Consider the following 24,202-nt stretch of genomic DNA (forward strand, 5'->3'; position numbering starts at 1 on the left):
CCTCTCTCTCTCTACCTCTCTCTCTCTCTCTCTCTCTCTCGTTGGTTTGTGTTTATGTGCCCCTGTGTGTGTAGGTCAGGTCATATTGAGTACGTTGTGTGCCTTCCTCATGAAGACCAGGAAGGTGTGGCTGTTCTCTGCCCACCTTCTGCCCCTATTGGCCCGTCTCTGTGCCATGCCCCATAACACCCTGCTTTTGGTCAACTCCTTCTCCACGGCCCTGACTGGAATAGGTGTGGCCATGTTCCTCCTGTCCAATCTGTTCGTGCCGTACCGGCTGGCCAGGGCAGCCTGCTCTGAACTGCTTCAACTGGAGGTGATATCCCCTCTAACCCCCTCCCCTCTAACCCCCTCACCACAGGGCTATCCTCTCTAACCCCCTCTGTTCACACATTACTAACCCAGTCTACCATCTACCCGTCTCTGATCACCAACCCAGTATACCATCTACCAACCCAGTCTACCATCTACCCGTCTCTGATCACACATGACAAACCCACTCACGTTATTCCTCTCTCTCTCTGTCTCTCTCGCAGGTGATAGAGCTGTATAGACTCCTCGCGGTGACTATCTCTCTCTGGAATCAGTTTGCAGTGCCAGTGTTGTTCAGTGTGTTCTGGTCTGTGCTGTTTGTGGTCCAGCTGTGTTCTTACTCCATGACCAACAATACAACAGGCAACCACGAGGGGGTGCTGTTCTTCCTCCTCACAAGGTACACTCCGTAGAGATACATGAAGGCGCTACACCTAAACCTGCGTTTCAACGTCCACCATTAGAGATACATGTAATTCACCGCCTGGCTCCTAAGACTCTCTGGGCCATGGTCTCTGTAGACTTCCCCTGACTGGTAATTCACCGCCTGGCTCCTAAGACTCTCTGGGCCATGGTCTCTGTAGACTTCCCCTGACTGGTAATTCACCGCCTGGCTCCTAAGACTCTCTGGGCCATGGTCTCTGTAGACTTCCCCTGACTGGTAATTCACCACCTGGCTCAAGACTCTCTGGGCCATGGTCTCCTAAGACTGGTAATCTGGGCCATGGTCTCTGTAGACTTCTGGTAATTCACCGCCTGAAGACTGGTAATTCACTGGTAATTCGCCTGGCTCCTAAGACTCTCTGGGCCATGGTCTCTGTAGACTTCCCCTGACTGGTAATTCACCGCCTGGCTCCTAAGACTCTCTGGGCCATGGTCTCTGTAGACTTCCCCTGACTGGTAATTCACCGCCTGGCTCCTAAGACTCTCTGGGCCATGGTCTCTGTAGACTTCCCTGGTAATTCACCGCCTGACTGGGCCATGGTCTCTGTAGACTTCCCTGACTGGTAATTCACCGGCTCCTAAGACTCTGGCTGGTCTCTGTAAGACTCCGCCTCTGGGCCATGGTCTCTGTAGACTTCCCCTGACTGGTAATTCACCGCCTGGCTCCTAAGACTCTCTGGGCCATGGTCTCTGTAGACTCTGGCTCCTAAGACTCTCTGGGCCATGGTCTCTGTAGACTTCCCCTGACTGGTAATTCACCGCCTGGCTCCTAAGACTCTCTGGGCCATGGTCTCTGTAGACTTCCCCTGACTGGTAATTCACCGCCTGGCTCCTAAGACTGACTGGTCTCTGTAATTCACCGCCTGGCTCCTAAGACTCTCTGGGCCATGGTCTCTGTAGACTTCCCCTGACTGGTAATTCACCGCCTGGCTCCTAAGACTCTCTGGGCCATGGTCTCTGTAGACTTCCCCTGGTAATTCACCGCCTGGCTCCTAAGACTCTCTGGGCCATGGTCTCTGTAGACTTCCCCTGACTGGTAATTCACCGCCTGGCTCCTAAGACTCTCTGGGCCATGGTCTCTGTAGACTTCCCCTGGTAATTCTGGCTAAGACTTCACTCTGTAGACTTCCCCTGACTGGTAATTCTGGCTCCTAAGACTCTCTGGGCCATGGTCTCTGTAGACTGGGTCTCTGTAGACAGTCATTAGAGATACATGTAATTCTCTGGTACACTAACTCAACCACTCATACTCTGGGTAGAAATGTGTATTGAGTCTCCTGTAGATCCATGATACCAGTATGTGTATCTACAGTGCTTTCAGAAAGTATTCATACCCCTTAAGTGTTTCTACATTTTGTTATCTTACAGACAGAATTTTAAAATGGATTTTAAATTGAAATGTTGTGTCCCTGGCCTACCCACAATACCCCATAATGTCAAAGTGGAATTGTGTTTTTAGACATTTTTACAAATGAATGAAAAGCTGAAATGTCTTGGAGTCAATAAGTATTTTACTCCTTTGTTATGGCAAAGCCTAAATAAATTCAGGAGTAACAATGTGACTGACTGGCATGATTCGGTCTTATGTAGTAACATTTGAAATTGTCTTTTTTACATTGGATAAAAGTAGAAACTCAGAGCTATAAAATGGTATATTATACACTACAGTTGAGGAACAATGGGAAAGTAATTCTGCATTTTTGAGAAAATGGCCTTTATTTTTGGTACACCTCCTGGAGAGCTCTTCTTTGTCTACACCCATTCAGCATCGTTCACACCCTCTTAAGCTTTTAGCCCCACCCATTCAGCATTGTTCACACACTCTTAAGCTTTAGCCCCACCCATTCAGCATTGTTCACACCCTCTTAAGCTTTTAGCCCCACCCATTCAGCATTGTTCACACCCTCTTAGCCCCACCCATTCAGCTTTCACACCCTCTTAAGCTTTAGCCCCACCCATTCAGCCCCCCACCCATTCAGCATTGTTCACACCCTCTTAAGCTTTAGCCCCACCCATTCAGCATCGTTCACACCCTCTTAAGCTTTTAGCCCCACCCATTCAGCATTGTTCACACACTCTTAAGCTTTAGCCCCACCCATTCAGCATAGTTCACACCCTCTTTAGCTTTAGCCCCACCCATTCAGCATCGTTCACACCCTCTTAAGCTTTACCTTCAGCATCGTTCACACCCTCTAAGCTTTAGCCCCACCCATTCAGCATCGTTCACACCCTCTTAAGCTTTAGCCCCACCCATTCAGCATCGTTCACACCCTTTGAAGCTTTTAGCCCCACCCATTCAGCATCGTTCACACCCTCTGAAGCTTTAGCCCCGCCCATCTCGTTAAGGATTCACATCGGATGCCATGTACTAAACAACCAAGACTAAAGGGTGGTTTATACTACGGGTGTGTTCATTAAATTCAATCTGGAGTGCCAGAGTGCACTCTGGGCATTCATAAACCCAGAGCGGTGTCAGATTGTCCGTTTGTAAATTCAGAGCGTTTGGCTCTCGGAGCGTTCAGAGCTCACACTGGACGCTCTGGCCTAGTAGTAGGGATGATCCGAGAGTTCTGTCCCTAACAACAGCAGTCAAGCACCCAAGCTAACTGGCTAACGTTGGCAAACTTGCTAGCTACTTCCAGACACAACACCTCACTCTGACCATTTTACTTTCCCTAGCAGAGCTGGTTAGGCTGTTTTCATGTTATCCAAAGCGTTGGTGACTTATAACTGTGCTGCTGGCAACAATTTAATAAAAATAAAAAAAAATTGCCAACGTTTACGCACGCCGGCCGTATTCAGCGGGTGTTGAGCATTCATAAATGTTTCAGTTAGTGGCACTCAGACGAGAGTGAATTTACCAGCTACGTCTATCAACACTTGTCGAAAGGACATCATGAACATTCAATTGAAATGGTTACTTGCGTAGTGGAGTGTTTTGTTTAGACATGTAGCTAGCTAGCTAAACAATGAACCATAATCCCAACTCATAACGTTACTACCCTGCATGAATCTGTAGGTAGCTAACCAAAACAGGTTCAATGTTAGCTAACTAGCTAACATTAGGCTGTAACTAGCTATGCAAATGGCTCTGAGATAGATGGTAAACAAGTTTGTTATTAAGGCACATGAAAGTTCAAATGTTCCAGAAGGCATTTCTGACAACAACAAAAATAATTTTGATTTAAAAAAAAAGTTGACTTTCAAATGTCTCTCCTGTGAGGTAGTGACCCACGACATATGCCTAGTTTCCTGAAACAAATCACAAATGTGCTCAACAAGTCACAATAAGTTTCATGGACTCACTCTGTGTGCAATAATAGTGTTTAACGTGATATTTGAATGACTGTAAGGTACCTCAGTTGAGCAGTGGATTTCAAACACAGATTCAACCACAACGACCGGGGAGGTTTTCCAATGCCTTGCAAAGAAGGGCACCTATTGGTAGATGGGTGAATATCCCTTTGAGCCTGGTGAAGTTATTAATTACACTCTGGATGATGTATCAATACACCCAGTCTCTACAAAGATACAGGCGTCCTTCCCAACTCAGTTGCTGGAGAGGAAGGAAACCGCTCAGGGATTTCATCATGAGACAAATGTTTAAAACAGACTTTAAAACAGTTACAGAGTTTAATGGCTACGATAGTTAATCAACAATGATAACCTGAATGACAGAGTGAAAAGAATGAATCTTGTACAGAATAACAATATTCCAAAACATGCTTCCTGTTTGCAACACGGCACTAAAGTATTACTGAAAAACATATGGCTTTATGAATACAAAGTGTGTACTGTATTTTTGGGACAAATCCATCACAACATCACTGAGTACCACTCTTCATATTTTCAAGCATGGTGGTGGCTGCATCATGTTATGGGTATGCTTGTCATCGGCAAGGACTAGGGAGTTTTTTTGCTTATATTTTTACAATAAACACAAACATACATCGACAAAAACAATAGACAATGTAACATTTACATGCATACATTTCAACAAACATTAATAACATAACAGATTTTTTTTAAATTAAAAAAATCTGGCTAGCGACAGAAACAACGTAACACAATCTGAAGTGATATGGGGCAGAGTCTTACAAGTTATTAGAAACAACATTTGGTGTTGATATTGTGGGAACATGTGGGTCTGAGCAAGTGTGATGTCATTAATGTTTGTTGACTAGGGAGTTTAAGGATAAACATACTGGAGTTAAGCTGAGGGGGGAAAAACTCTGGAGGAAAACCTGGTTCAGTTTTCCACCAGACATTGGGAGAAGAAATTCACCTTTCAGCAGGACAATAACCTAAAAACACAAGGCCAAATCTACACGGGAGTCGCTTACCAAGACGACATTGAATGTTCCCTAGTGGCCTAGTTACAGTTTGGACTTAGAGATGCACTATGCACTAAATTGCTCCAAAAATAGTTTGTCCTTAATTTCAGTTTATGTGACAAATATAAACAATATGTTGTAGAGAATCAGTGTAGCATCTAAACCGCTGTGAAATATATTTTCCATAAAACCCCCCCAAAATATATTTTGTTTTCAGCTCTTTGAAGCTGGCGTACAAAACCGAAAGTAAAAGACATGAAAACTAAATTTAAGAACGGGAAGCATAGAAATAACGTACATAGAACAGATCTACAGCTTCTTAGACTGGCTTTCAATGAGAATGACTGATCTATGGCATACATTTCTATGTGCACTCACAGCTCTTAGAGACTTACCCAGAAAGACTCACAGCTCTTAGAGACTTACCCAGAAAGACTCACAGCTCTTAGAGACTTACCCAGAAAGACCCACAGCTCTTACAGACTTACCCAGAAAGACTCACAGCTCTTACAGACTTACCCAGAAAGACTCACAGCTCTTAGAGACTTACCTAGAAAGACTCACAGCTCTTAGAGACTTACCCAGAAAGACTCACAGCTCTTAGAGACTTACCCAGAAAGACTCACAGCTCTTAGAGACTTACCCAGAAAGACTCACAGCTCTTAGAGACTTACCCAGAAAGACTCACAGATCTTAGAGACTTACCCAGAAAGACGCACAGCTCTTAGAGACTTACCCAGAAAGACTCACAGCTCTTAGAGACTTACCCAGAAAGACTCACAGCTCTTAGAGACTCTTAGAGACGCAGCTGTAATCGCTGCCAAAGGTGCTTCTAACATCTATTGACTCAGGGTTGAACATTTATGTCATCAAGAAAGTGTTTTATTTTTCATCTTTTAGAAAGTTTATCATTTTTCTTACACTTTGACATTGGAGTATTTTGTGTAGATCGTTGACACAAAATGACAATGAGATCCATTTTAATCCCACTATGTATTGAATCCATTTTAATCCCATTATGTCTTGAATCCATTTTAATCCCACTATGTATTGAATCCATTTTAATCCCATTATGTCTTGAATCCATTTTAATCCCATTATGTCTTGAATCCATTTTAATCCCACTATGTATTGAATCCATTTTAATCCCATTATGTCTTGAATCCATTTTAATCCCACTATGTATTGAATCCATTTTAATCCCACTATGTATTGAATCCATTTTAATCCCATTATGTATTGAATCCATTTTAATCCCACTATGTATTGAATCCATTTTAATCCCACTATGTATTGAATCCATTTTAATCCCATTATGTATTGAATCCATTTTAATCCCACTATGTATTGAATCCATTTTAATCCCACTATGTATTGAATCCATTTTAATCCCATTATGTATTGAATCCATTTTAATCCCATTATGTATTGAATCCATTTTAATCCCACTATGTATTGAATCCATTTTAATCCCACTATGTATTGAATCCATTTTAATCCCATTATGTATTGAATCCATTTTAATCCCACTATGTATTGAATCCATTTTAATCCCATTATGTATTGAATCCATTTTAATCCCATTATGTATTGAATCCATTTTAATCCCACTATGTATTGAATCCATTTTAATCCCACTATGTATTGAATCCATTTTAATCCCATTATGTATTGAATCCATTTAATCCCATTATGTATTGAATCCATTTTAATCCCACTATGTATTGAATCCATTTTAATCCCACTATGTATTGAATCCATTTTAATCCCATTATGTATTGAATCCATTTTAATCCCATTATGTATTGAATCCATTTTAATCCCATTATGTATTGAATCCATTTTAATCCCATTATGTATTGAATCCATTTTAATCCCATTATGTATTGAATCCATTTTAATCCCACTATGTGTTGAATCCATTTTAATCCCATTATGTATTGAATCCATTTTAATCCCACTATGTGTTGAATCCATTTTAATCCCATTATGTATTGAATCCATTTTAATCCCATTATGTATTGAATCCATTTTAATCCCATTATGTATTGAATCCATTTTAATCCCACTATGTATTGAATCCATTTTAATCCCACTATGTATTGAATCCATTTTAATCCCATTATGTATTGAATCCATTTTAATCCCATTATGTATTGAATCCATTTTAATCCCACTATGTATTGAATCCATTTTAATCCCACTATGTATTGAATCCATTTTAATCCCATTATGTATTGAGTCCATTTTAATCCCACTATGTATTGAATCCATTTTAATCCCATTATGTATTGAATCCATTTTAATCCCATTATGTATTGAATCCATTTTAATCCCACTATGTATTGAATCCATTTTAATCCCACTATGTAACACAACCAAATGTGTAAAAGGGTGTGAATACTTTCTGAAGGCTCTGAAGATCAACGTCTGTCTGTCTGTCTGTCTGTCTGTCTGTCTGTCTGTCTGTCTGTCTGTCTCTGTCTGTCTGTCTGTCTGTCTGTCTCTGTCTGTCTGTCTGTCTGTCTGTCTGTCTGTCTGTCTGTCTGTCTGTCTGTCTGTCTGTCTGTCTGTCTGTCTGTCTGTCTGTCTGTCTGTCTGTCTGTCTGTCTGTCTGTCTGTCTGTCTGTCTGTCTGTCTGTCTGTCTGTCTGTCTGTCTGTCTGTCTGTCTGTCTGTCTGTCTGTCTGTCTGTCTGTCTGTCTGTCTGTCTGTCTGTCTGTCTGTCTGTCTGTCTGTCTGTCTGTCTGTCTGTCTGTCTGTCTGTCTGTCTGTCTGTCTGTCTGTCTGTCTGTCTGTCTGTCTGTCTGTCTGTCTGTCTGTCTGTCTGTCTGTCTGTCTGTCTGTCTGTCTGTCTGTCTGTCTGTCTGTCTGTCTGTCTGTCTGTCTGTCTGTCTGTCTGTCTGTGTTCTCTCCTCAGTGTCTCTGAGTGCTGTCTGTCTGTGTTCTCTCCTCAGTGTCTCTGAGTGCTGTCTGTCTGTGTTCTCTCCTCAGTGTCTCTGAGTGCTGTCTGTCTGTGTTCTCTCCTCAGTGTCTCTGAGTGCTGTCTGTCTGTGTTCTCTCCTCAGTGTCTCTGAGTGCTGTGTCTGTCTGTGTTCTCTCCTCAGTGTCTCTGAGTGCTGTGTCTGTCTGTGTTCTCTCCTCAGTGTCTCTGAGTGCTGTGTCACCCCCTACTCCCTGCTGGGCCTGACGTCGGTGGTGTCTTACCTGGGCCTGGGGCTGCTCAACCTCACCAAGTTCTACCTGGGGGGCTACACTGCAGTACAGAATGACAACGTCATGCACAGGTGGGCTGGGGGGTTGACTTACACAAGGCAGGTGTCTAGGACTGCATCCCAAATGGCACCCTATTCCCTATATAGTACACTACTGTTGACCAGGGCCCTATTCCCTATATAGTACACTACTGTTGACCAGGGCCCTATTCCCTATATAGAACACTACTGTGGACCAGGGCCCTATTCCCTATATAGAACACTACTGTTGACCAGGGCCCTATATAGAACACTACTGTAGACCAGGGCCCTATTCCCTATATAGAACACTACTGTAGACCAGGACCCTATATAGAACACTACTGTAGACCAGGACCCTATATAGTACACTACTGTTGACCAGGACCCTATATAGAACACTACTGTTGACCAGGACCCTATATAGTACACTACTGTAGACCAGGACCCTATTCCCTATATAGAACACTACTGTTGACCAGGGCCCTATTCCCTATATAGAACACTACTGTTGACCAGGGCCCTATATAGAACACTACTGTAGACCAGGACCCTATATAGAACACTACTGTAGACCAGGACCCTATATAGTACACTACTGTTGACCAGGACCCTATATAGAACACTACTGTAGACCAGGACCCTATATAGAACACTACTGTAGACCAGGACCCTATATAGAACACTACTGTTGACCAGGACCCTATTCCCTATATAGAACACTACTGTTGACCAGGGCCCTATATAGAACACTACTGTAGACCAGGGCCCTATATAGAACACTACTGTTGACCAGGACCCTATATAGTACACTACTGTTGACCAGGACCCTATTCCCTATATAGAACACTACTGTAGACCAGGAACCTATATAGTACACTACTGTTGACCAGGACCCTATTCCCTATATAGAACACTACTGTTGACCAGGACCCTATATAGTACACTACTGTTGACCAGGACCCTATATAGTACACTACTGTTGACTAGGACCCTATATAGTACACTACTGTTGACCAGGACCCTATATAGAACACTACTGTAGACCAGGACCCTATATAGAACACTACTGTAGACCAGGACCCTATATAGTACACTACTGTTGACCAGGACCCTATATAGAACACTACTGTAGACCAGGACCCTATATAGAACACTACTGTAGACCAGGACCCTATATAGAACACTACTGTTGACCAGGACCCTATATAGAACACTACTGTAGACCAGGACCCTATATAGAACACTACTGTTGACCAGGACCCTATATAGAACACTACTGTAGACCAGGACCCTATTCCCTATATAGAACACTACTGTAGACCAGGACCCTATTCCCTATATAGAACACTACTGTTGACCAGGACCCTATATAGTACACTACTGTTGACCAGGACCCTATATAGAACACTACTGTAGACCAGGACCCTATATAGAACACTACTGTAGACCAGGACCCTATATAGTACACTACTGTTGACCAGGACCCTATTCCCTATATAGAACACTACTGTATACCAGGACCCTATATAGTACACTACTGTTGACCAGGACCCTATTCCCTATATAGAACACTACTGTTGACCAGGACCCTATTCCCTATATAGAACACTACTGTTGACCAGGACCCTATATAGACACTACTGTTGACCAGGACCCTATATAGTACACTACTGTTGACCAGGACCCTATATAGAACACTACTAATACCAGGACCCTTTAGAACACTTTTACTGTAGACCAGGACCCTGTATAGTACACTACTGTTGACCAGGACCCTACTACCCTAGAACACTACTGTCTACCAGGACCCTGAGAACATTACAGACCAGGACCCTATTCCTAGCTATAGAACACTACTGTAGACCAGGACCCTATATAGAACACTACTGTTGACCAGGACCCTATATAGAACACTACTGTAGACCAGGACCCCCTATATAGAACACTACTGTTGACCAGGACCCTATATAGAACACTACTGTAGACCAGGACCCTATATAGAACACTACTGTTGACCAGGACCCTATTCCCTATATAGAACACTACTGTAGACCAGGACCCTATATAGAACACTACTGTTGACCAGGACCCTATATAGAACACTACTGTAGACCAGGACCCTATATAGAACACTACTGTTGACCAGGACACTATATAGAACACTACTGTAGACCAGGACCCTATATAGAACACTACTGTAGACCAGGACCCTATATAGAACACTACTGTAGACCAGGACCCTATTCCCTATATAGAACACTACTGTAGACCAGGACCCTATATAGAACACTACTGTAGACCAGGACCCTATTCCCTATATAGAACACTACTGTAGACCAGGACCCTATTCCCTACCAGGACCCTATAGAACACTACTGTTGACCAGGACCCTATATAGAACACTACTGTTGACCAGGACCCTATATAGAACACTACTGTAGACCAGGACCCTATATAGAACACTACTGTAGACCAGGACCCTATATAGAACACTACTGTAGACCAGGACCCTATTCCCTATATAGAACACTACTGTTGACCAGGACCCTATTCCCTATAGAACACTACTGTAGACCAGGACCCTATTCCCTATAGAACACTACTGTTGACCAGGACCCTATATAGAACACTACTGTAGACCAGGACCCTATATAGAACACTACTGTAGACCAGGACCCTATATAGTACACTACTGTTGACCAGGACCCTATATAGAACACTACTGTAGACCAGGACCCTATATGGAACATTACTGTAGACCAGGACCCTATTCCCTATATAGAACACTACTGTAGACCAGGACCCTATATAGAACACTACTGTTGACCAGGACCCTATATAGAACACTACTGTAGACCAGGACCCTATATAGAACACTACTGTAGACCAGGACCCTATATAGAACACTACTGAAGACCAGGGCCCTATATAGAACACTACTGTTGACCAGGACCCTATTCCCTATATAGAACACTACTGTAGACCAGGACCCTATATAGAACACTACTGTTGACCAGGACCCTATATGTCAACAACGCAGCCACTGCCAGCTAGCCTACTTCAGCAGTATTGTATCATTTTAATCATTTTAGTCAATAAGATTCTTGCTACGTAAGCTTAACTTTCTGAACATTCGAGACGTGTAGTCCACTTGTCATTCCAATCTCCTTGCATTAGCGTAGCCTCTTCTGTAGCCTGTCAACTATGTGTCTGTCTATCCCTGTTCTCTCCTCTCTGCACATACCATACAAACGCTCCACACCGCGTGGCCGCTGCCACCCTAATCTGGTGGTCCCAGCGCGCACGACCCACGTGGAGTTCCAGGTCTCCGGTAGCCTCTGGAACTGCCGATCTGCGGCCAACAAGGCAGAGTTCATCTCAGCCTATGCCTCCCTCCAGTCCCTCGACTTCTTGGCACTGACAGAAACATGGATCACCACAGATAACACTGCTACTCCTACTGCTCTCTCTTCGTCCGCCCACGTGTTCTCGCACACCCCGAGAGCTTCTGGTCAGCGGGGTGGTGGCATCGGGATCCTTATCTCTCCCAAGTGGTCATTCTCTCTTTCTCCCCTTACCCATCTGTCTATCGCCTCCTTTGAATTTCATGCTGTCACAGTTACCAGCCCTTTCAAGCTTAACATCCTTATCATTTATCGCCCTCCAGGTCCCCTCGGAGAGTTCATCAATGAGCTTGATGCATTGATAAGCTCCTTTCCTGAGACGGCTCACCTCTCACAGTTCTGGGCGACTTTAACCTCCCCACGTCTACCTTTGACTCATTCCTCTCTGCCTCCTTCTTTCCACTCCTCTCCTCTTTTGACCTCACCCTCTCACCTTCCCCCCTACTCACAAGGCAGGCAATACGCTCGACCTCATCTTTACTAGATGCTGTTCTTCCACTAACCTCATTGCAACTCCCTCCAAGTCTCCGACCACTACCTTGTATCCTTTTCCCTCTCGCTCTCATCCAACACTTCCCACACTGCCCCTACTCGGATGGTATCCAACCTTCGCTCTCTCTCCCCCGCTACTCTCTCCTCTTCCATCCTATCATCTCTTCCCTCTGCTCAAACCTTCTCCAACCTATCTCCTGATTCTGCCTCCTCAACGCTCCTCTCCTCCCTTTCTGCATCCTTTGACTCTCTATGTCCCCTATCTTCCAGGCCGGCTCGGTCCTCCCTCCCGCTCCGTGGCTTGACGACTCATTGCGAGCTCACAGAACAGGGCTCCGGGCAGCCGAGCGGAAATGGAGGAAAACTGGACCTGGCATCCTTTCGCTCCCTCCTCTCTACATTTTCCTCCTCTGTCTCTGCTGCTAAAACCACTTTCTACCACTCTAAATTTCAAGCATCTGCCTCTAACCCTAGGAAGCTCTTTGCCACCTTCTCCTCCCTCCTGAATCCTCCTCCCCCTCCCCCTCCTCCTCCCTCTCTGCAGATGACTTCGTCAACCATTTTGAAAAGAAGGTCGACGACATCCGATCCTCGTTTGCTAAGTCAAACGACACTGCTGGTTCTGCTCACACTGCCCTACCCTGTGCTCTGACCTCTTTCTCCCCTCTCTCTCCAGATGAAATCTCGCATCTTGTGACGGCCGGCCGCCCAACAACCTGCCCGCTCGACCCTATCCCCTCCTCTCTTCTCCAGACCATTTCCGGAGACCTTCTCCCTTACCTCACCTCGCTCATCAACTTATCCCTGACCGCTGGCTACGTCCCTTCCGTCTTCAAGAGAGCGAGAGTTGCACCCCTTCTGAAAAAACCTACACTCGATCCCTCCGATGTTAACAACTACAGACCAGTATCCCTTCTTTCTTTTCTCTCCAAAACTCTTGAACGTGCCGTCCTTGGTCAGCTCTCCCGCTATCTCTCTCAGAATGACCTGCTTGATCCAAATCAGTCAGGTTTCAAGACTAGTCATTCAACTGAGACTGCTCTTCTCTGTATCACGGAGGCGCTCCGCACCGCTAAAGCTAACTCTCTCTCCTCTGCTCTCATCCTTCTAGACCTATCGGCTGCCTTCGATACTGTGAACCATCAGATCCTCCTCTCCACCCTCTCCGAGTTGGGCATCTCTGGCGCGGCCCACGCTTGGATTGCGTCCTACCTGACAGGTCGCTCCTACCAGGTGGCGTGGCGAGAATCTGTCTCCTCACCACGCGCTCTCACCACTGGTGTCCCCCAGGGCTCTGTTCTAGGCCCTCTCCTATTCTCGCTATACACCAAGTCACTTGGCTCTGTCATAACCTCACATGGTCTCTCCTATCATTGCTATGCAGACGACACACAATTAATCTTCTCCTTTCCCCCTTCTGATGACCAGGTGGCGACCGCATCTCTGCATGTCTGGCAGACATATCAGTGTGGATGACGGATCACCACCTCAAGCTGAACTTCGGCAAGACGGAGCTGCTCTTCCTCCCGGGAAGGACTGCCCGTTCCATGATCTCGCCATCACGGTTGACAACTCCATTGTGTCCTCCTCCCAGAGCGCTAAGAACCTTGGTGTGATCCTGGACAACACCCTGTCGTTCTCAACTAACATCAAGACGGTGGCACGTTCCTGTAGGTTCATGCTCTACAACATCCGCAGAGTACGACCCTGCCTCACACAGGAAGCGGCGCAGGTCCTAATCCAGGCACTTGTCATCTCCCGTCTGGATTACTGCAACTCGCTGTTGGCTGGGCTCCCTGCCTGTGCCATTAAACCCCTACAACTCATCCAGAACGCCGCAGCCCGTCTAGTGTTCAACCTTCCCAAGTTCTCTCACGTCACCCCGCTCCTCCGCTCTCTCCACTGGCTTCCAGTTGAAGCTCGCATCCGCTACAAGACCATGGTGCTTGCCTACGGAGCTGTGAGGGGAACGGCACCTCAGTACCTCCAGGCTCTGATCAGGCCCTACACCCAAATAAGGGCACTGCGTTCATCCACCTCTGGCCTGCTCGTCTCCCTACCACTGAGGAAGTACAGTTCCCGCTCAGCCCAGTCAAAACTGTTCGCTGCTCTGGCTCCCCAATGGTGGAACAAACTCCCTCACGACGCCAGGACAGCGGAGTCAATCACCACCTTCCGGAGACACCTGAAACCCCACCTCTTTAAGGAATACTTAGGATAGGATAAAGTAATCCTTCTCACCCCCCCTCCCCCCCCTTAAAATATTTAGATGCACTATTGTAAAGTGGCTGTTCCACTGGATGTCATAAGGTGAATGCACCAATTTGTAAGTCGCTCTGGATAAGAGCGTCTGCTAAATGACTTAAATGTAAATGTAACACTACTGTAGACCAGGACCCTATATAGAACACTACTGTTGACCAGGACCCTATATAGAACACTACTGTTGACCAGGACCCTATATAGTACACTACTGTTGACCAGGACCCTATATAGTACACTACTGTTGACCAGGACCCTATATAGAACACTACTGTAGACCAGGACCCTATATAGAACACTACTGTAGACCAGGACCCTATATAGTACACTACTGTTGACCAGGACCCTATATAGAACACTACTGTAGACCAGGACCCTATATAGAACATTACTGTAGACCAGGACCCTATTCCCTATATAGAACACTACTGTAGACCAGGACCCTATATAGAACACTACTGTTGACCAGGACCCTATATAGAACACTACTGTAGACCAGGACCCTATATAGAACACTACTGTAGACCAGGACCCTATATAGAACACTACTGTAGACCAGGGCCCTATATAGAACACTACTGTTGACCAGGACCCTATTCCCTATATAGAACACTACTGTAGACCAGGACCCTATATAGAACACTACTGTTGACCAGGACCCTATATAGAACACTACTGTAGACCAGGACCCTATATAGAACACTACTGTTGACCAGGACACTATATAGAACACTACTGTAGACCAGGACCCTATATAGAACACTACTGTAGACCAGGACCCTATATAGAACACTACTGTAGACCAGGACCCTATTCCCTATATAGAACACTACTGTAGACCAGGACCCTATATAGAACACTACTGTAGACCAGGACCCTATTCCCTATATAGAACACTACTGTAGACCAGGACCCTATATAGAACACTACTGTTGACCAGGACCCTATATAGAACACTACTGTAGACCAGGACCCTATATAGAACACTACTGTTGACCAGGACACTATATAGAACACTACTGTAGACCAGGACCCTATATAGAACACTACTGTAGACCAGGACCCTATATAGAACACTACTGTAGACCAGGACCCTATATAGAACACTCCTGTTGACCAGGACCCTATTCCCTATATAGAACACTACTGTAGACCAGGACCCTATTCCCTATATAGAACACTACTGTTGACCAGGACCCTATATAGAACACTACTGTAGACCAGGACCCTATATAGAACACTACTGTAGACCAGGACCCTATATAGTACACTACTGTTGACCAGGACCCTATATAGAACACTACTGTAGACCAGGACCCTATATAGAACATTACTGTAGACCAGGACCCTATTCCCTATATAGAACACTACTGTAGACCAGGACCCTATATAGAACACTACTGTTGACCAGGACCCTATATAGAACACTACTGTAGACCAGGACCCTATATAGAACACTACTGTAGACCAGGACCCTATATAGAACACTACTGTAGACCAGGGCCCTATTCCCTATAGAACACTACTGTAGACCAGGACCCTATTCCCTATAGAACACTACTGTTGACCAGGACCCTATATAGAACACTACTGTAGACCAGGACCCTATATAGAACACTACTGTTGACCAGGACACTATATAGAACACTACTGTAGACCAGGACCCTATATAGAACACTACTGTAGACCAGGACCCTATATAGAACACTACTGTAGACCAGGACCCTATTCCCTATATAGAACACTACTGTAGACCAGGACCCTATATAGAACACTACTGTAGACCAGGACCCTATTCCCTATATAGAACACTACTGTAGACCAGGACCCTATATAGAACACTACTGTTGACCAGGACCCTATATAGAACACTACTGTAGACCAGGACCCTATATAGAACACTACTGTTGACCAGGACACTATATAGAACACTACTGTAGACCAGGACCCTATATAGAACACTACTGTAGACCAGGACCCTATATAGAACACTACTGTAGACCAGGACCCTATATAGAACACTCCTGTTGACCAGGACCCTATTCCCTATATAGAACACTACTGTAGACCAGGACCCTATTCCCTATATAGAACACTACTGTTGACCAGGACCCTATATAGAACACTACTGTAGACCAGGACCCTATATAGAACACTACTGTAGACCAGGACCCTATATAGAACACTACTGTAGACCAGGACCCTATATAGAACACTACTGTAGACCAGGACCCTATATAGAACACTACTGTTGACCAGGACCCTATTCCCTATATAGAACACTACTGTAGACCAGGACCCTATTCCCTATATAGAACACTACTGTTGACCAGGACCCTATATAGAACACTACTGTTGACCAGGACCCTATTCCCTATATAGAACACTACTGTAGACCAGGACCCTATTCCCTATATAGAACACTACTGTAGACCAGGACCCTATATAGAACACTACTGTAGACCAGGACCCTATTCCCTATATAGAACACTACTGTAGACCAGGACCCTATATAGAACACTACTGTTGACCAGGACCCTATATAGAACACTACTGTAGACCAGGACCCTATATAGAACACTACTGTAGACCAGGACCCTATATAGAACACTACTGTAGACCAGGACCCTATATAGAACACTACTGTAGACCAGGACCCTATATAGAACACTACTGTAGACCAGGACCCTATATAGAACACTACTGTTGACCAGGACCCTATATAGAACACTACTGTTGACCAGGACCCTATTCTCTTCTGCAGTGCACTATAGAGGGAATACAGAATCAGCAATACTTATTGACTCTGTTTCATTATGTGTTGAATTCCTCTCAGGAGCACCATTACAAGTGTGTGTGTGTGTGTGTGTGTGTGTGTGTGTGTGTGTGTGTGTGTGTGTGTGTGTGTGTGTGTGTGTGTGTGTGTGTGTGTGTGTGTGTGTGTGTGTGTGTGTGTGTGTGTGTGTGTCTGTGTCTGTGTCTGTGTCTGTGCGCGTGTGTGTGTGTCTCCCCCACCAGAGGTGTGACTGAGGGGGTAACGTTGCTGCTGCTGGCTCTTCAGACGGGTCTTTTAGACATGCAGGCTCTGCAACGCACCTTCCTCCTCAGTATCATCCTCTTCATCGTCGTCACATCCACTCTGCAGTCCATGATAGAGATCACAGACCCCATCATCCTGGCCCTGGGGGCATCTAGAAACAGGTACAGTCTTACCCCCTGGCCCTGGGGGTGTCTAGAAAGAGGTACAGTCTAACCCCTGGCCCTGGGGGGCGTTTAGAAACAGGTACAGTCTAACCCCTGGCCCTGGGGGGCGTCTAGAAACAGGTATAGTCTAACCCCATCATCCTGGCCCTGGGGGGGTGTCTAGAAACAGGTACAGTCTAACCCCATCATCCTGGCCCTGGGGGGGTGTCTAGAAACAGGTACAGTCTAACCCCATCATCCTGGACCTGGGGGGCGTCTAGAAACAGGTATAGTCTAACCCCATCATCCTGGCCCTGGGGGTGTCTAGAAACAGGTACAGTCTAACCCCATCATCCTGGACCTGGGGGGCGTCTAGAAACAGGTACAGTCTAACCCCATCATCCTGGACCTGGGGGGTGTCTAGAAACAGGTACAGTCTAACCCCTGGCCCTGGGGGGCGTCTAGAAACAGGTACAGTCTAACCCCTGGCCCTGGGGGGCGTCTAGAAACAGGTATAGTCTAACCCCATCATCCTGGCCCTGGGGGGGTGTCTAGAAACAGGTACAGTCTAACCCCATCATCCTGGCCCTGGGGGGGTGTCTAGAAACAGGTACAGTCTAACCCCATCATCCTGGACCTGGGGGGCGTCTAGAAACAGGTATAGTCTAACCCCATCATCCTGGCCCTGGGGGTGTCTAGAAACAGGTACAGTCTAACCCCATCATCCTGGACCTGGGGGGCGTCTAGAAACAGGTACAGTCTAACCCCATCATCCTGGACCTGGGGGGTGTCTAGAAACAGGTACAGTCTAACCCCTGGCCCTGGGGGGCGTCTAGAAACAGGTATAGTCTAACCCCATCATTCTGGCCCTGGGGGTGTCTAGAAACAGGTACAGTCCAACCCCATCATCCTGGCCCTGGGGGTGTCTAGAAACAGGTACAGTCTAACCCCTGGCCCTGGGGGTGTCTAGAAACAGGTACAGTCTAACCCCTGGCCCTGGGGGGCGTCTAGAAACAGGTACAGTCTAACCCCTGGCCCTGGGGGGCGTCTAGAAACAGGTACAGTCTAACCCCATCATCCTGGCCCTGGGGGTGTCTAGAAACAGGTACAGTCTAACCCCATCATCCTGGCCCTGGGGGTGTCTAGAAACAGATACAGTCTAACCCCATCATCCTGGCCCTGGGGGTGTCTAGAAACAGATACAGTCTAACCCCATCATCCTGGCCCTGGGGGGGTGGGGGTCTAGAAACAGGTACAGTCTAACCCCATCATCCTGGCCCTGGGGGGGTGGGGGTCTAGAAACAGGTACAGTCTAACCCCATCATCCTGGCCCTGGGGGGGTGGGGGTCTAGAAACAGGTACAGTCTAACCCCATCATCCTGGACCTGGGGGGGTGGGGGTCTAGAAACAGGTACAGTCAATAGCCAAGCTTAAGAGCAGTGTCTCATGTTCTGGCACAAAATCGTATGTATCGTTGTACACTGATTCTCTACCCCCCCCTCCAAGCCATAAGGCTGCTGAACAATGAATCAAATGGTCACCTGACAATTTACATTGTACACTGCTGCTATTTATTATCTATGCATAGTTACTTCACCGCTACTTACATGTGTAAATTACCTCAACTAACCTATAACCCTGTACACTGTATATCGCTTCGTTATTTTATTCTGTGACTTTATATAATGTTTTACTGTAGTTGGTAAATGTTTTCTGAACTGTATTTCTTGAAGTGCACTGTTGGTTAATAAAGGGCCTGTAAGTAAACATTTCACTGTGAGGTCTACTACACCTGTTGTATTCAGCATTTCACTGTGAGGTCTACTACACCTGTTGTATTCAGCATTTCACTGTAAGGTCTACTACACCTGTTGTATTCAGCATTTCACTGTGAGGTCTACTACACCTGTTGTATTCAGCATTTCACTGTAAGGTCTACTACACCTGTTGTATTCAGCATTTCACTGTAAGGTCTACTACACCTGTTGTATTCAGCATTTCACTGTGAGGTCTACTACACCTGTTGTATTCAGCATTTCACTGTAAGGTCTACTACACCTGTTGTATTCAGCATTTCACTGTGAGGTCTACTACACCTGTTGTATTCAGCATTTCACTGTAAGGTCTACTACACCTGTTGTAATTCAGCATTTCACTGTAAGGTCTACTACACCTGTTGTATTCAGCATTTCACTGTAAGGTCTACACACCTGTTGTATTCATTTCACTGTAAGGTCTACTACACCTGTTGTATTCAGCATTTCACTGTGAGGTCTACTACACCTGTTGTATTCAGCATTTCACTGTGAGGTCTACTACACCTGTTGTATTCAGCATTTCACTGTAAGGTCTACTACACCTGTTGTATTCAGCATTTCACTGTGAGGTCTACTACACCTGTTGTATTCAGCATTTCACTGTAAGGTCTACTACACCTGTTGTATTTAGCATTTCACTGTGAGGTCTACTACACCTGTTGTATTCAGCATTTCACTGTAAGGTCTACTACACCTGTTGTATTCAGCATTTCACTGTAAGGTCTACTACACCTGTTGTATTCAGCATTTCACTGTAAGGTCTACTACACCTGTTGTATTCAGCATTTCACTGTAAGGTCTACTACACCTGTTGTATTCAGCATTTCACTGTGAGGTCTACTACACCTGTTGTATTCAGCATTTCACTGTAAGGTCTACTACACCTGTTGTATTCAGCATTTCACTGTGAGGTCTACTACACCTGTTGTATTCAGCATTTCACTGTAAGGTCTACTACACCTGTTGTATTCAGCATTTCACTGTTCTACTACACCTGTTGTATTCAGCATTTCACTGTGAGGTCTACTACACCTGTTGTATTCAGCATTTCACTGTGAGGTCTACTACACCTGTTGTATTCAGCATTTCACTGTGAGGTCTACTACACCTGTTGTAATTCAGCATTTCACTGTAAGGTCTACTACACCTGTTGTATTCAGCATTTCACTGTAAGGTCTACTACACCTGTTGTATTCAGCATTTCACTGTAAGGTCTACTACACCTGTTGTATTCAGCACGTGACTCATGTAGATTAGGTTTGTTTGAGAACAACGAGTCACGGCCAACAGGTTCAATGGAAGTTTCATTTTATACCGTTTTCAGTGGATCACGACTCCTGTCTGTCAACGGTGACTTCTGTCAATATCCACACATTTTTTTTGTCATTTAGCAGTAGTGAGGGATACATCTTTCATACTGATCCCCCGTGGGAATCGAACCCACAACCCTGCAAGTGCCATGCTATACCAACTCAGGGTTGCTGTCCTTGTAGTTATGGTAAGAGACCAGTGAAGCCCTTCCTCTTCCTCTCTCTGTAGTTATGATAAGAGACCAGTGATGTCCTTCCTCTTCCTCTCTCTGTAGTTATGGTAAGAGACCAGTGATGCCCTTCCTCTTCCTCTCTCTGTAGTTATGGTAAGAGACCAGTGAAGCCCTTCCTCTTCCTCTCTCTGTAGTTATGGTAAGAGACCAGTGATGCCCTTCCTCTTCCTCTCTCTGTAGTTATGGTAAGAGACCAGTGAAGCCCTTCCTCTTCCTCTCTCTGTAGTTATGATAAGAGACCAGTGATGTCCTTCCTCTTCCTCTCTCTGTAGTTATGGTAAGAGACCAGTGATGTCCTTCCTCTCTCTGTAGTTATGGTAAGAGACCAGTGATGCCCTTCCTCTTCCTCTCTCTGTAGTTATGATAAGAGACCAGTGATGTCTTTCCTCTTCCTCTCTCTGTAGTTATGGTAAGAGACCAGTGATGTCCTTCCTCTCTCTGTAGTTATGGTAAGAGACCAGTGATGTCCTTCCTCTTCCTCTCTCTGTAGTTATGGTAAGAGACCAGTGATGCTCTTCCTCTCTCTGTAGTTATGGTAAGAGACCAGTGATGTCCTTCCTCTCTCTGTAGTTATGATAAGAGACCAGTGATGTCCTTCCTCTTCCTCTCTCTGTAGTTATGGTAAGAGACCAGTGATGCTCTTCCTCTCTCTGTAGTTATGGTAAGAGACCAGTGATGTCCTTCCTCTTCCTCTCTCTGTAGTTATGGTAAGAGACCAGTGATGTCCTTCCTCTTCCTCTCTCTGTAGTTATGATAAGAGACCAGTGATGCTCTTCCTCTCTCTGTAGTTATGGTAAGAGACCAGTGATGCCCTTCCTCTTCCTCTCTCTGTAGTTATGGTAAGAGACCAGTGATGTCCTTCCTCTTCCTCTCTCTGTAGTTATGGTAAGAGACCAGTGATGTCCTTCCTCTTCCTCTCTCTGTAGTTATGGTAAGAGACCAGTGATGCTCTTCCTCTCTCTGTAGTTATGGTAAGAGACCAGTGATGCCCTTCCTCTTCCTCTCTCTGTAGTTATGGTAAGAGACCAGTGATGTCCTTCCTCTTCCTCTCTCTGTAGTTATGGTAAGAGACCAGTGATGTCCTTCCTCTCTCTGTAGTTATGGTAAGAGACCAGTGATGCCCTTCCTCTTCCTCTCTCTGTAGTTATGGTAAGAGACCAGTGATGCCCTTCCTCTTCCTCTCTCTGTAGTTATGATAAGAGACCAGTGATGTCCTTCCTCTCTCTGTAGTTATGATAAGAGACCAGTGATGTCCTTCCTCTCTCTGTAGTTATGGTAAGAGACCAGTGATGTCCTTCCTCTTCCTCTCTCTGTAGTTATGGTAAGAGACCAGTGATGCCCTTCCTCTTCCTCTCTCTGTAGTTATGGTAAGAGACCAGTGATGTCCTTCCTCTTCCTCTCTCTGTAGTTATGGTAAGAGACCAGTGATGTCCTTCCTCTTCCTCTCTCTGTAGTTATGGTAAGAGACCAGTGATGTCCTTCCTCTTCCTCTCTCTGTAGTTATGGTAAGAGACCAGTGATGTCCTTCCTCTTCCTCTCTCTGTAGTTATGGTAAGAGACCAGTGATGTCCTTCCTCTTCCTCTCTCTGTAGTTATGGTAAGAGACCAGTGATGCTCCTTCCTCTCTCTGTAGTTATGGTAAGAGACCAGTGATGCCCTTCCTCTTCCTCTCTCTGTAGTTATGGTAAGAGACCAGTGATGTCCTTCCTCTTCCTCTCTCTGTAGTTATGGTAAGAGACCAGTGATGTCCTTCCTCTTCCTCTCTCTGTAGTTATGGTAAGAGACCAGTGATGCCCTTCCTCTTCCTCTCTCTGTAGTTATGGTAAGAGACCAGTGATGTCCTTCCTCTTCCTCTCTCTGTAGTTATGGTAAGAGACCAGTGATGTCCTTCCTCTTCCTCTCTCTGTAGTTATGGTAAGAGACCAGTGATGTCCTTCCTCTTCCTCTCTCTGTAGTTATGGTAAGAGACCAGTGATGTCCTTCCTCTCTCTGTAGTTATGGTAAGAGACCAGTGATGTCCTTCCTCTTCCTCTCTCTGTAGTTATGGTAAGAGACCAGTGATGCCTTCCTCTTCCTCTCTCTGTAGTTATGGTAAGAGACCAGTGATGCCCTTCCTCTTCCTCTCTCTGTAGTTATGGTAAGAGACCAGTGATGTCCTTCCTCTTCCTCTCTCTGTAGTTATGGTAAGAGACCAGTGATGTCCTTCCTCTTCCTCTCTCTGTAGTTATGGTAAGAGACCAGTGATGTCCTTCCTCTTCCTCTCTCTGTAGTTATGGTAAGAGACCAGTGATGTCCTTCCTCTTCCTCTCTCTGTAGTTATGGTAAGAGACCAGTGATGCCCTTCCTCTTCCTCTCTCTGTAGTTATGGTAAGAGACCAGTGATGCCCTTCCTCTTCCTCTCTCTGTAGTTATGGTAAGAGACCAGTGATGTCCTTCCTCTTCCTCTCTCTGTAGTTATGATAAGAGACCAGTGATGCCCTTCCTCTCTCTGTAGTTATGGTAAGAGACCAGTGATGTCCTTCCTCTCTCTGTAGTTATGATAAGAGACCAGTGATGTCCTTCCTCTTCCTCTCTCTGTAGTTATGGTAAGAGACCAGTGATGCTCTTCCTCTCTCTGTAGTTATGGTAAGAGACCAGTGATGCCCTTCCTCTTCCTCTCTCTGTAGTTATGGTAAGAGACCAGTGATGTCCTTCCTCTCTCTGTAGTTATGATAAGAGACCAGTGATGTCCTTCCTCTTCCTCTCTCTGTAGTTATGGTAAGAGACCAGTGATGCCCTTCCTCTTCCTCTCTCTGTAGTTATGGTAAGAGACCAGTGATGTCCTTCCTCTTCCTCTCTCTGTAGTTATGGTAAGAGACCAGTGATGTCTTCCTCTCCTCTCTCTCTCTGTAGTTATGGTAAGAGACCAGTGATGCCCTTCCTCTTCCTCTCTCTGTAGTTATGGTAAGAGACCAGTGATGTCCTTCCTCTTCCTCTCTCTGTAGTTATGATAAGAGACCAGTGATGTCCTTCCTCTTCCTCTCTCTGTAGTTATGGTAAGAGACCAGTGATGCCCTTCCTCTTCCTCTCTCTGTAGTTATGGTAAGAGACCAGTGATGTCCTTCCTAAGAGACTTCCTCTCTCTGTAGTTATGGTAAGAGACCAGTGATGTCCTTCCTCTTCCTCTCTCTGTAGTT

The 24,202-nt window shown here is 45.5% G+C and overlaps 1 protein-coding gene across 1 annotated transcript in view; it reads left to right on the top strand.

The window, feature by feature from the left end:
* The window catches only part of zmp:0000000662 (RING finger protein 145), a 45,704-nt gene that overhangs the window by 4,404 nt on the left and 17,098 nt on the right, over window positions 1-24,202 (top strand). Inside the window, exons 5-8 of the mRNA XM_046367753.1 lie at window positions 75-316; window positions 537-712; window positions 8,236-8,376; window positions 17,502-17,684. Coding sequence (XP_046223709.1) covers window positions 75-316; window positions 537-712; window positions 8,236-8,376; window positions 17,502-17,684 — 742 coding nt within the window. The remainder of the gene's footprint in view (window positions 1-74; window positions 317-536; window positions 713-8,235; window positions 8,377-17,501; window positions 17,685-24,202) is intronic.

Source organism: Oncorhynchus gorbuscha, linkage group LG10, assembly GCF_021184085.1.
Source record: "Oncorhynchus gorbuscha isolate QuinsamMale2020 ecotype Even-year linkage group LG10, OgorEven_v1.0, whole genome shotgun sequence".
Taxonomy (NCBI): domain Eukaryota; kingdom Metazoa; phylum Chordata; class Actinopteri; order Salmoniformes; family Salmonidae; genus Oncorhynchus; species Oncorhynchus gorbuscha.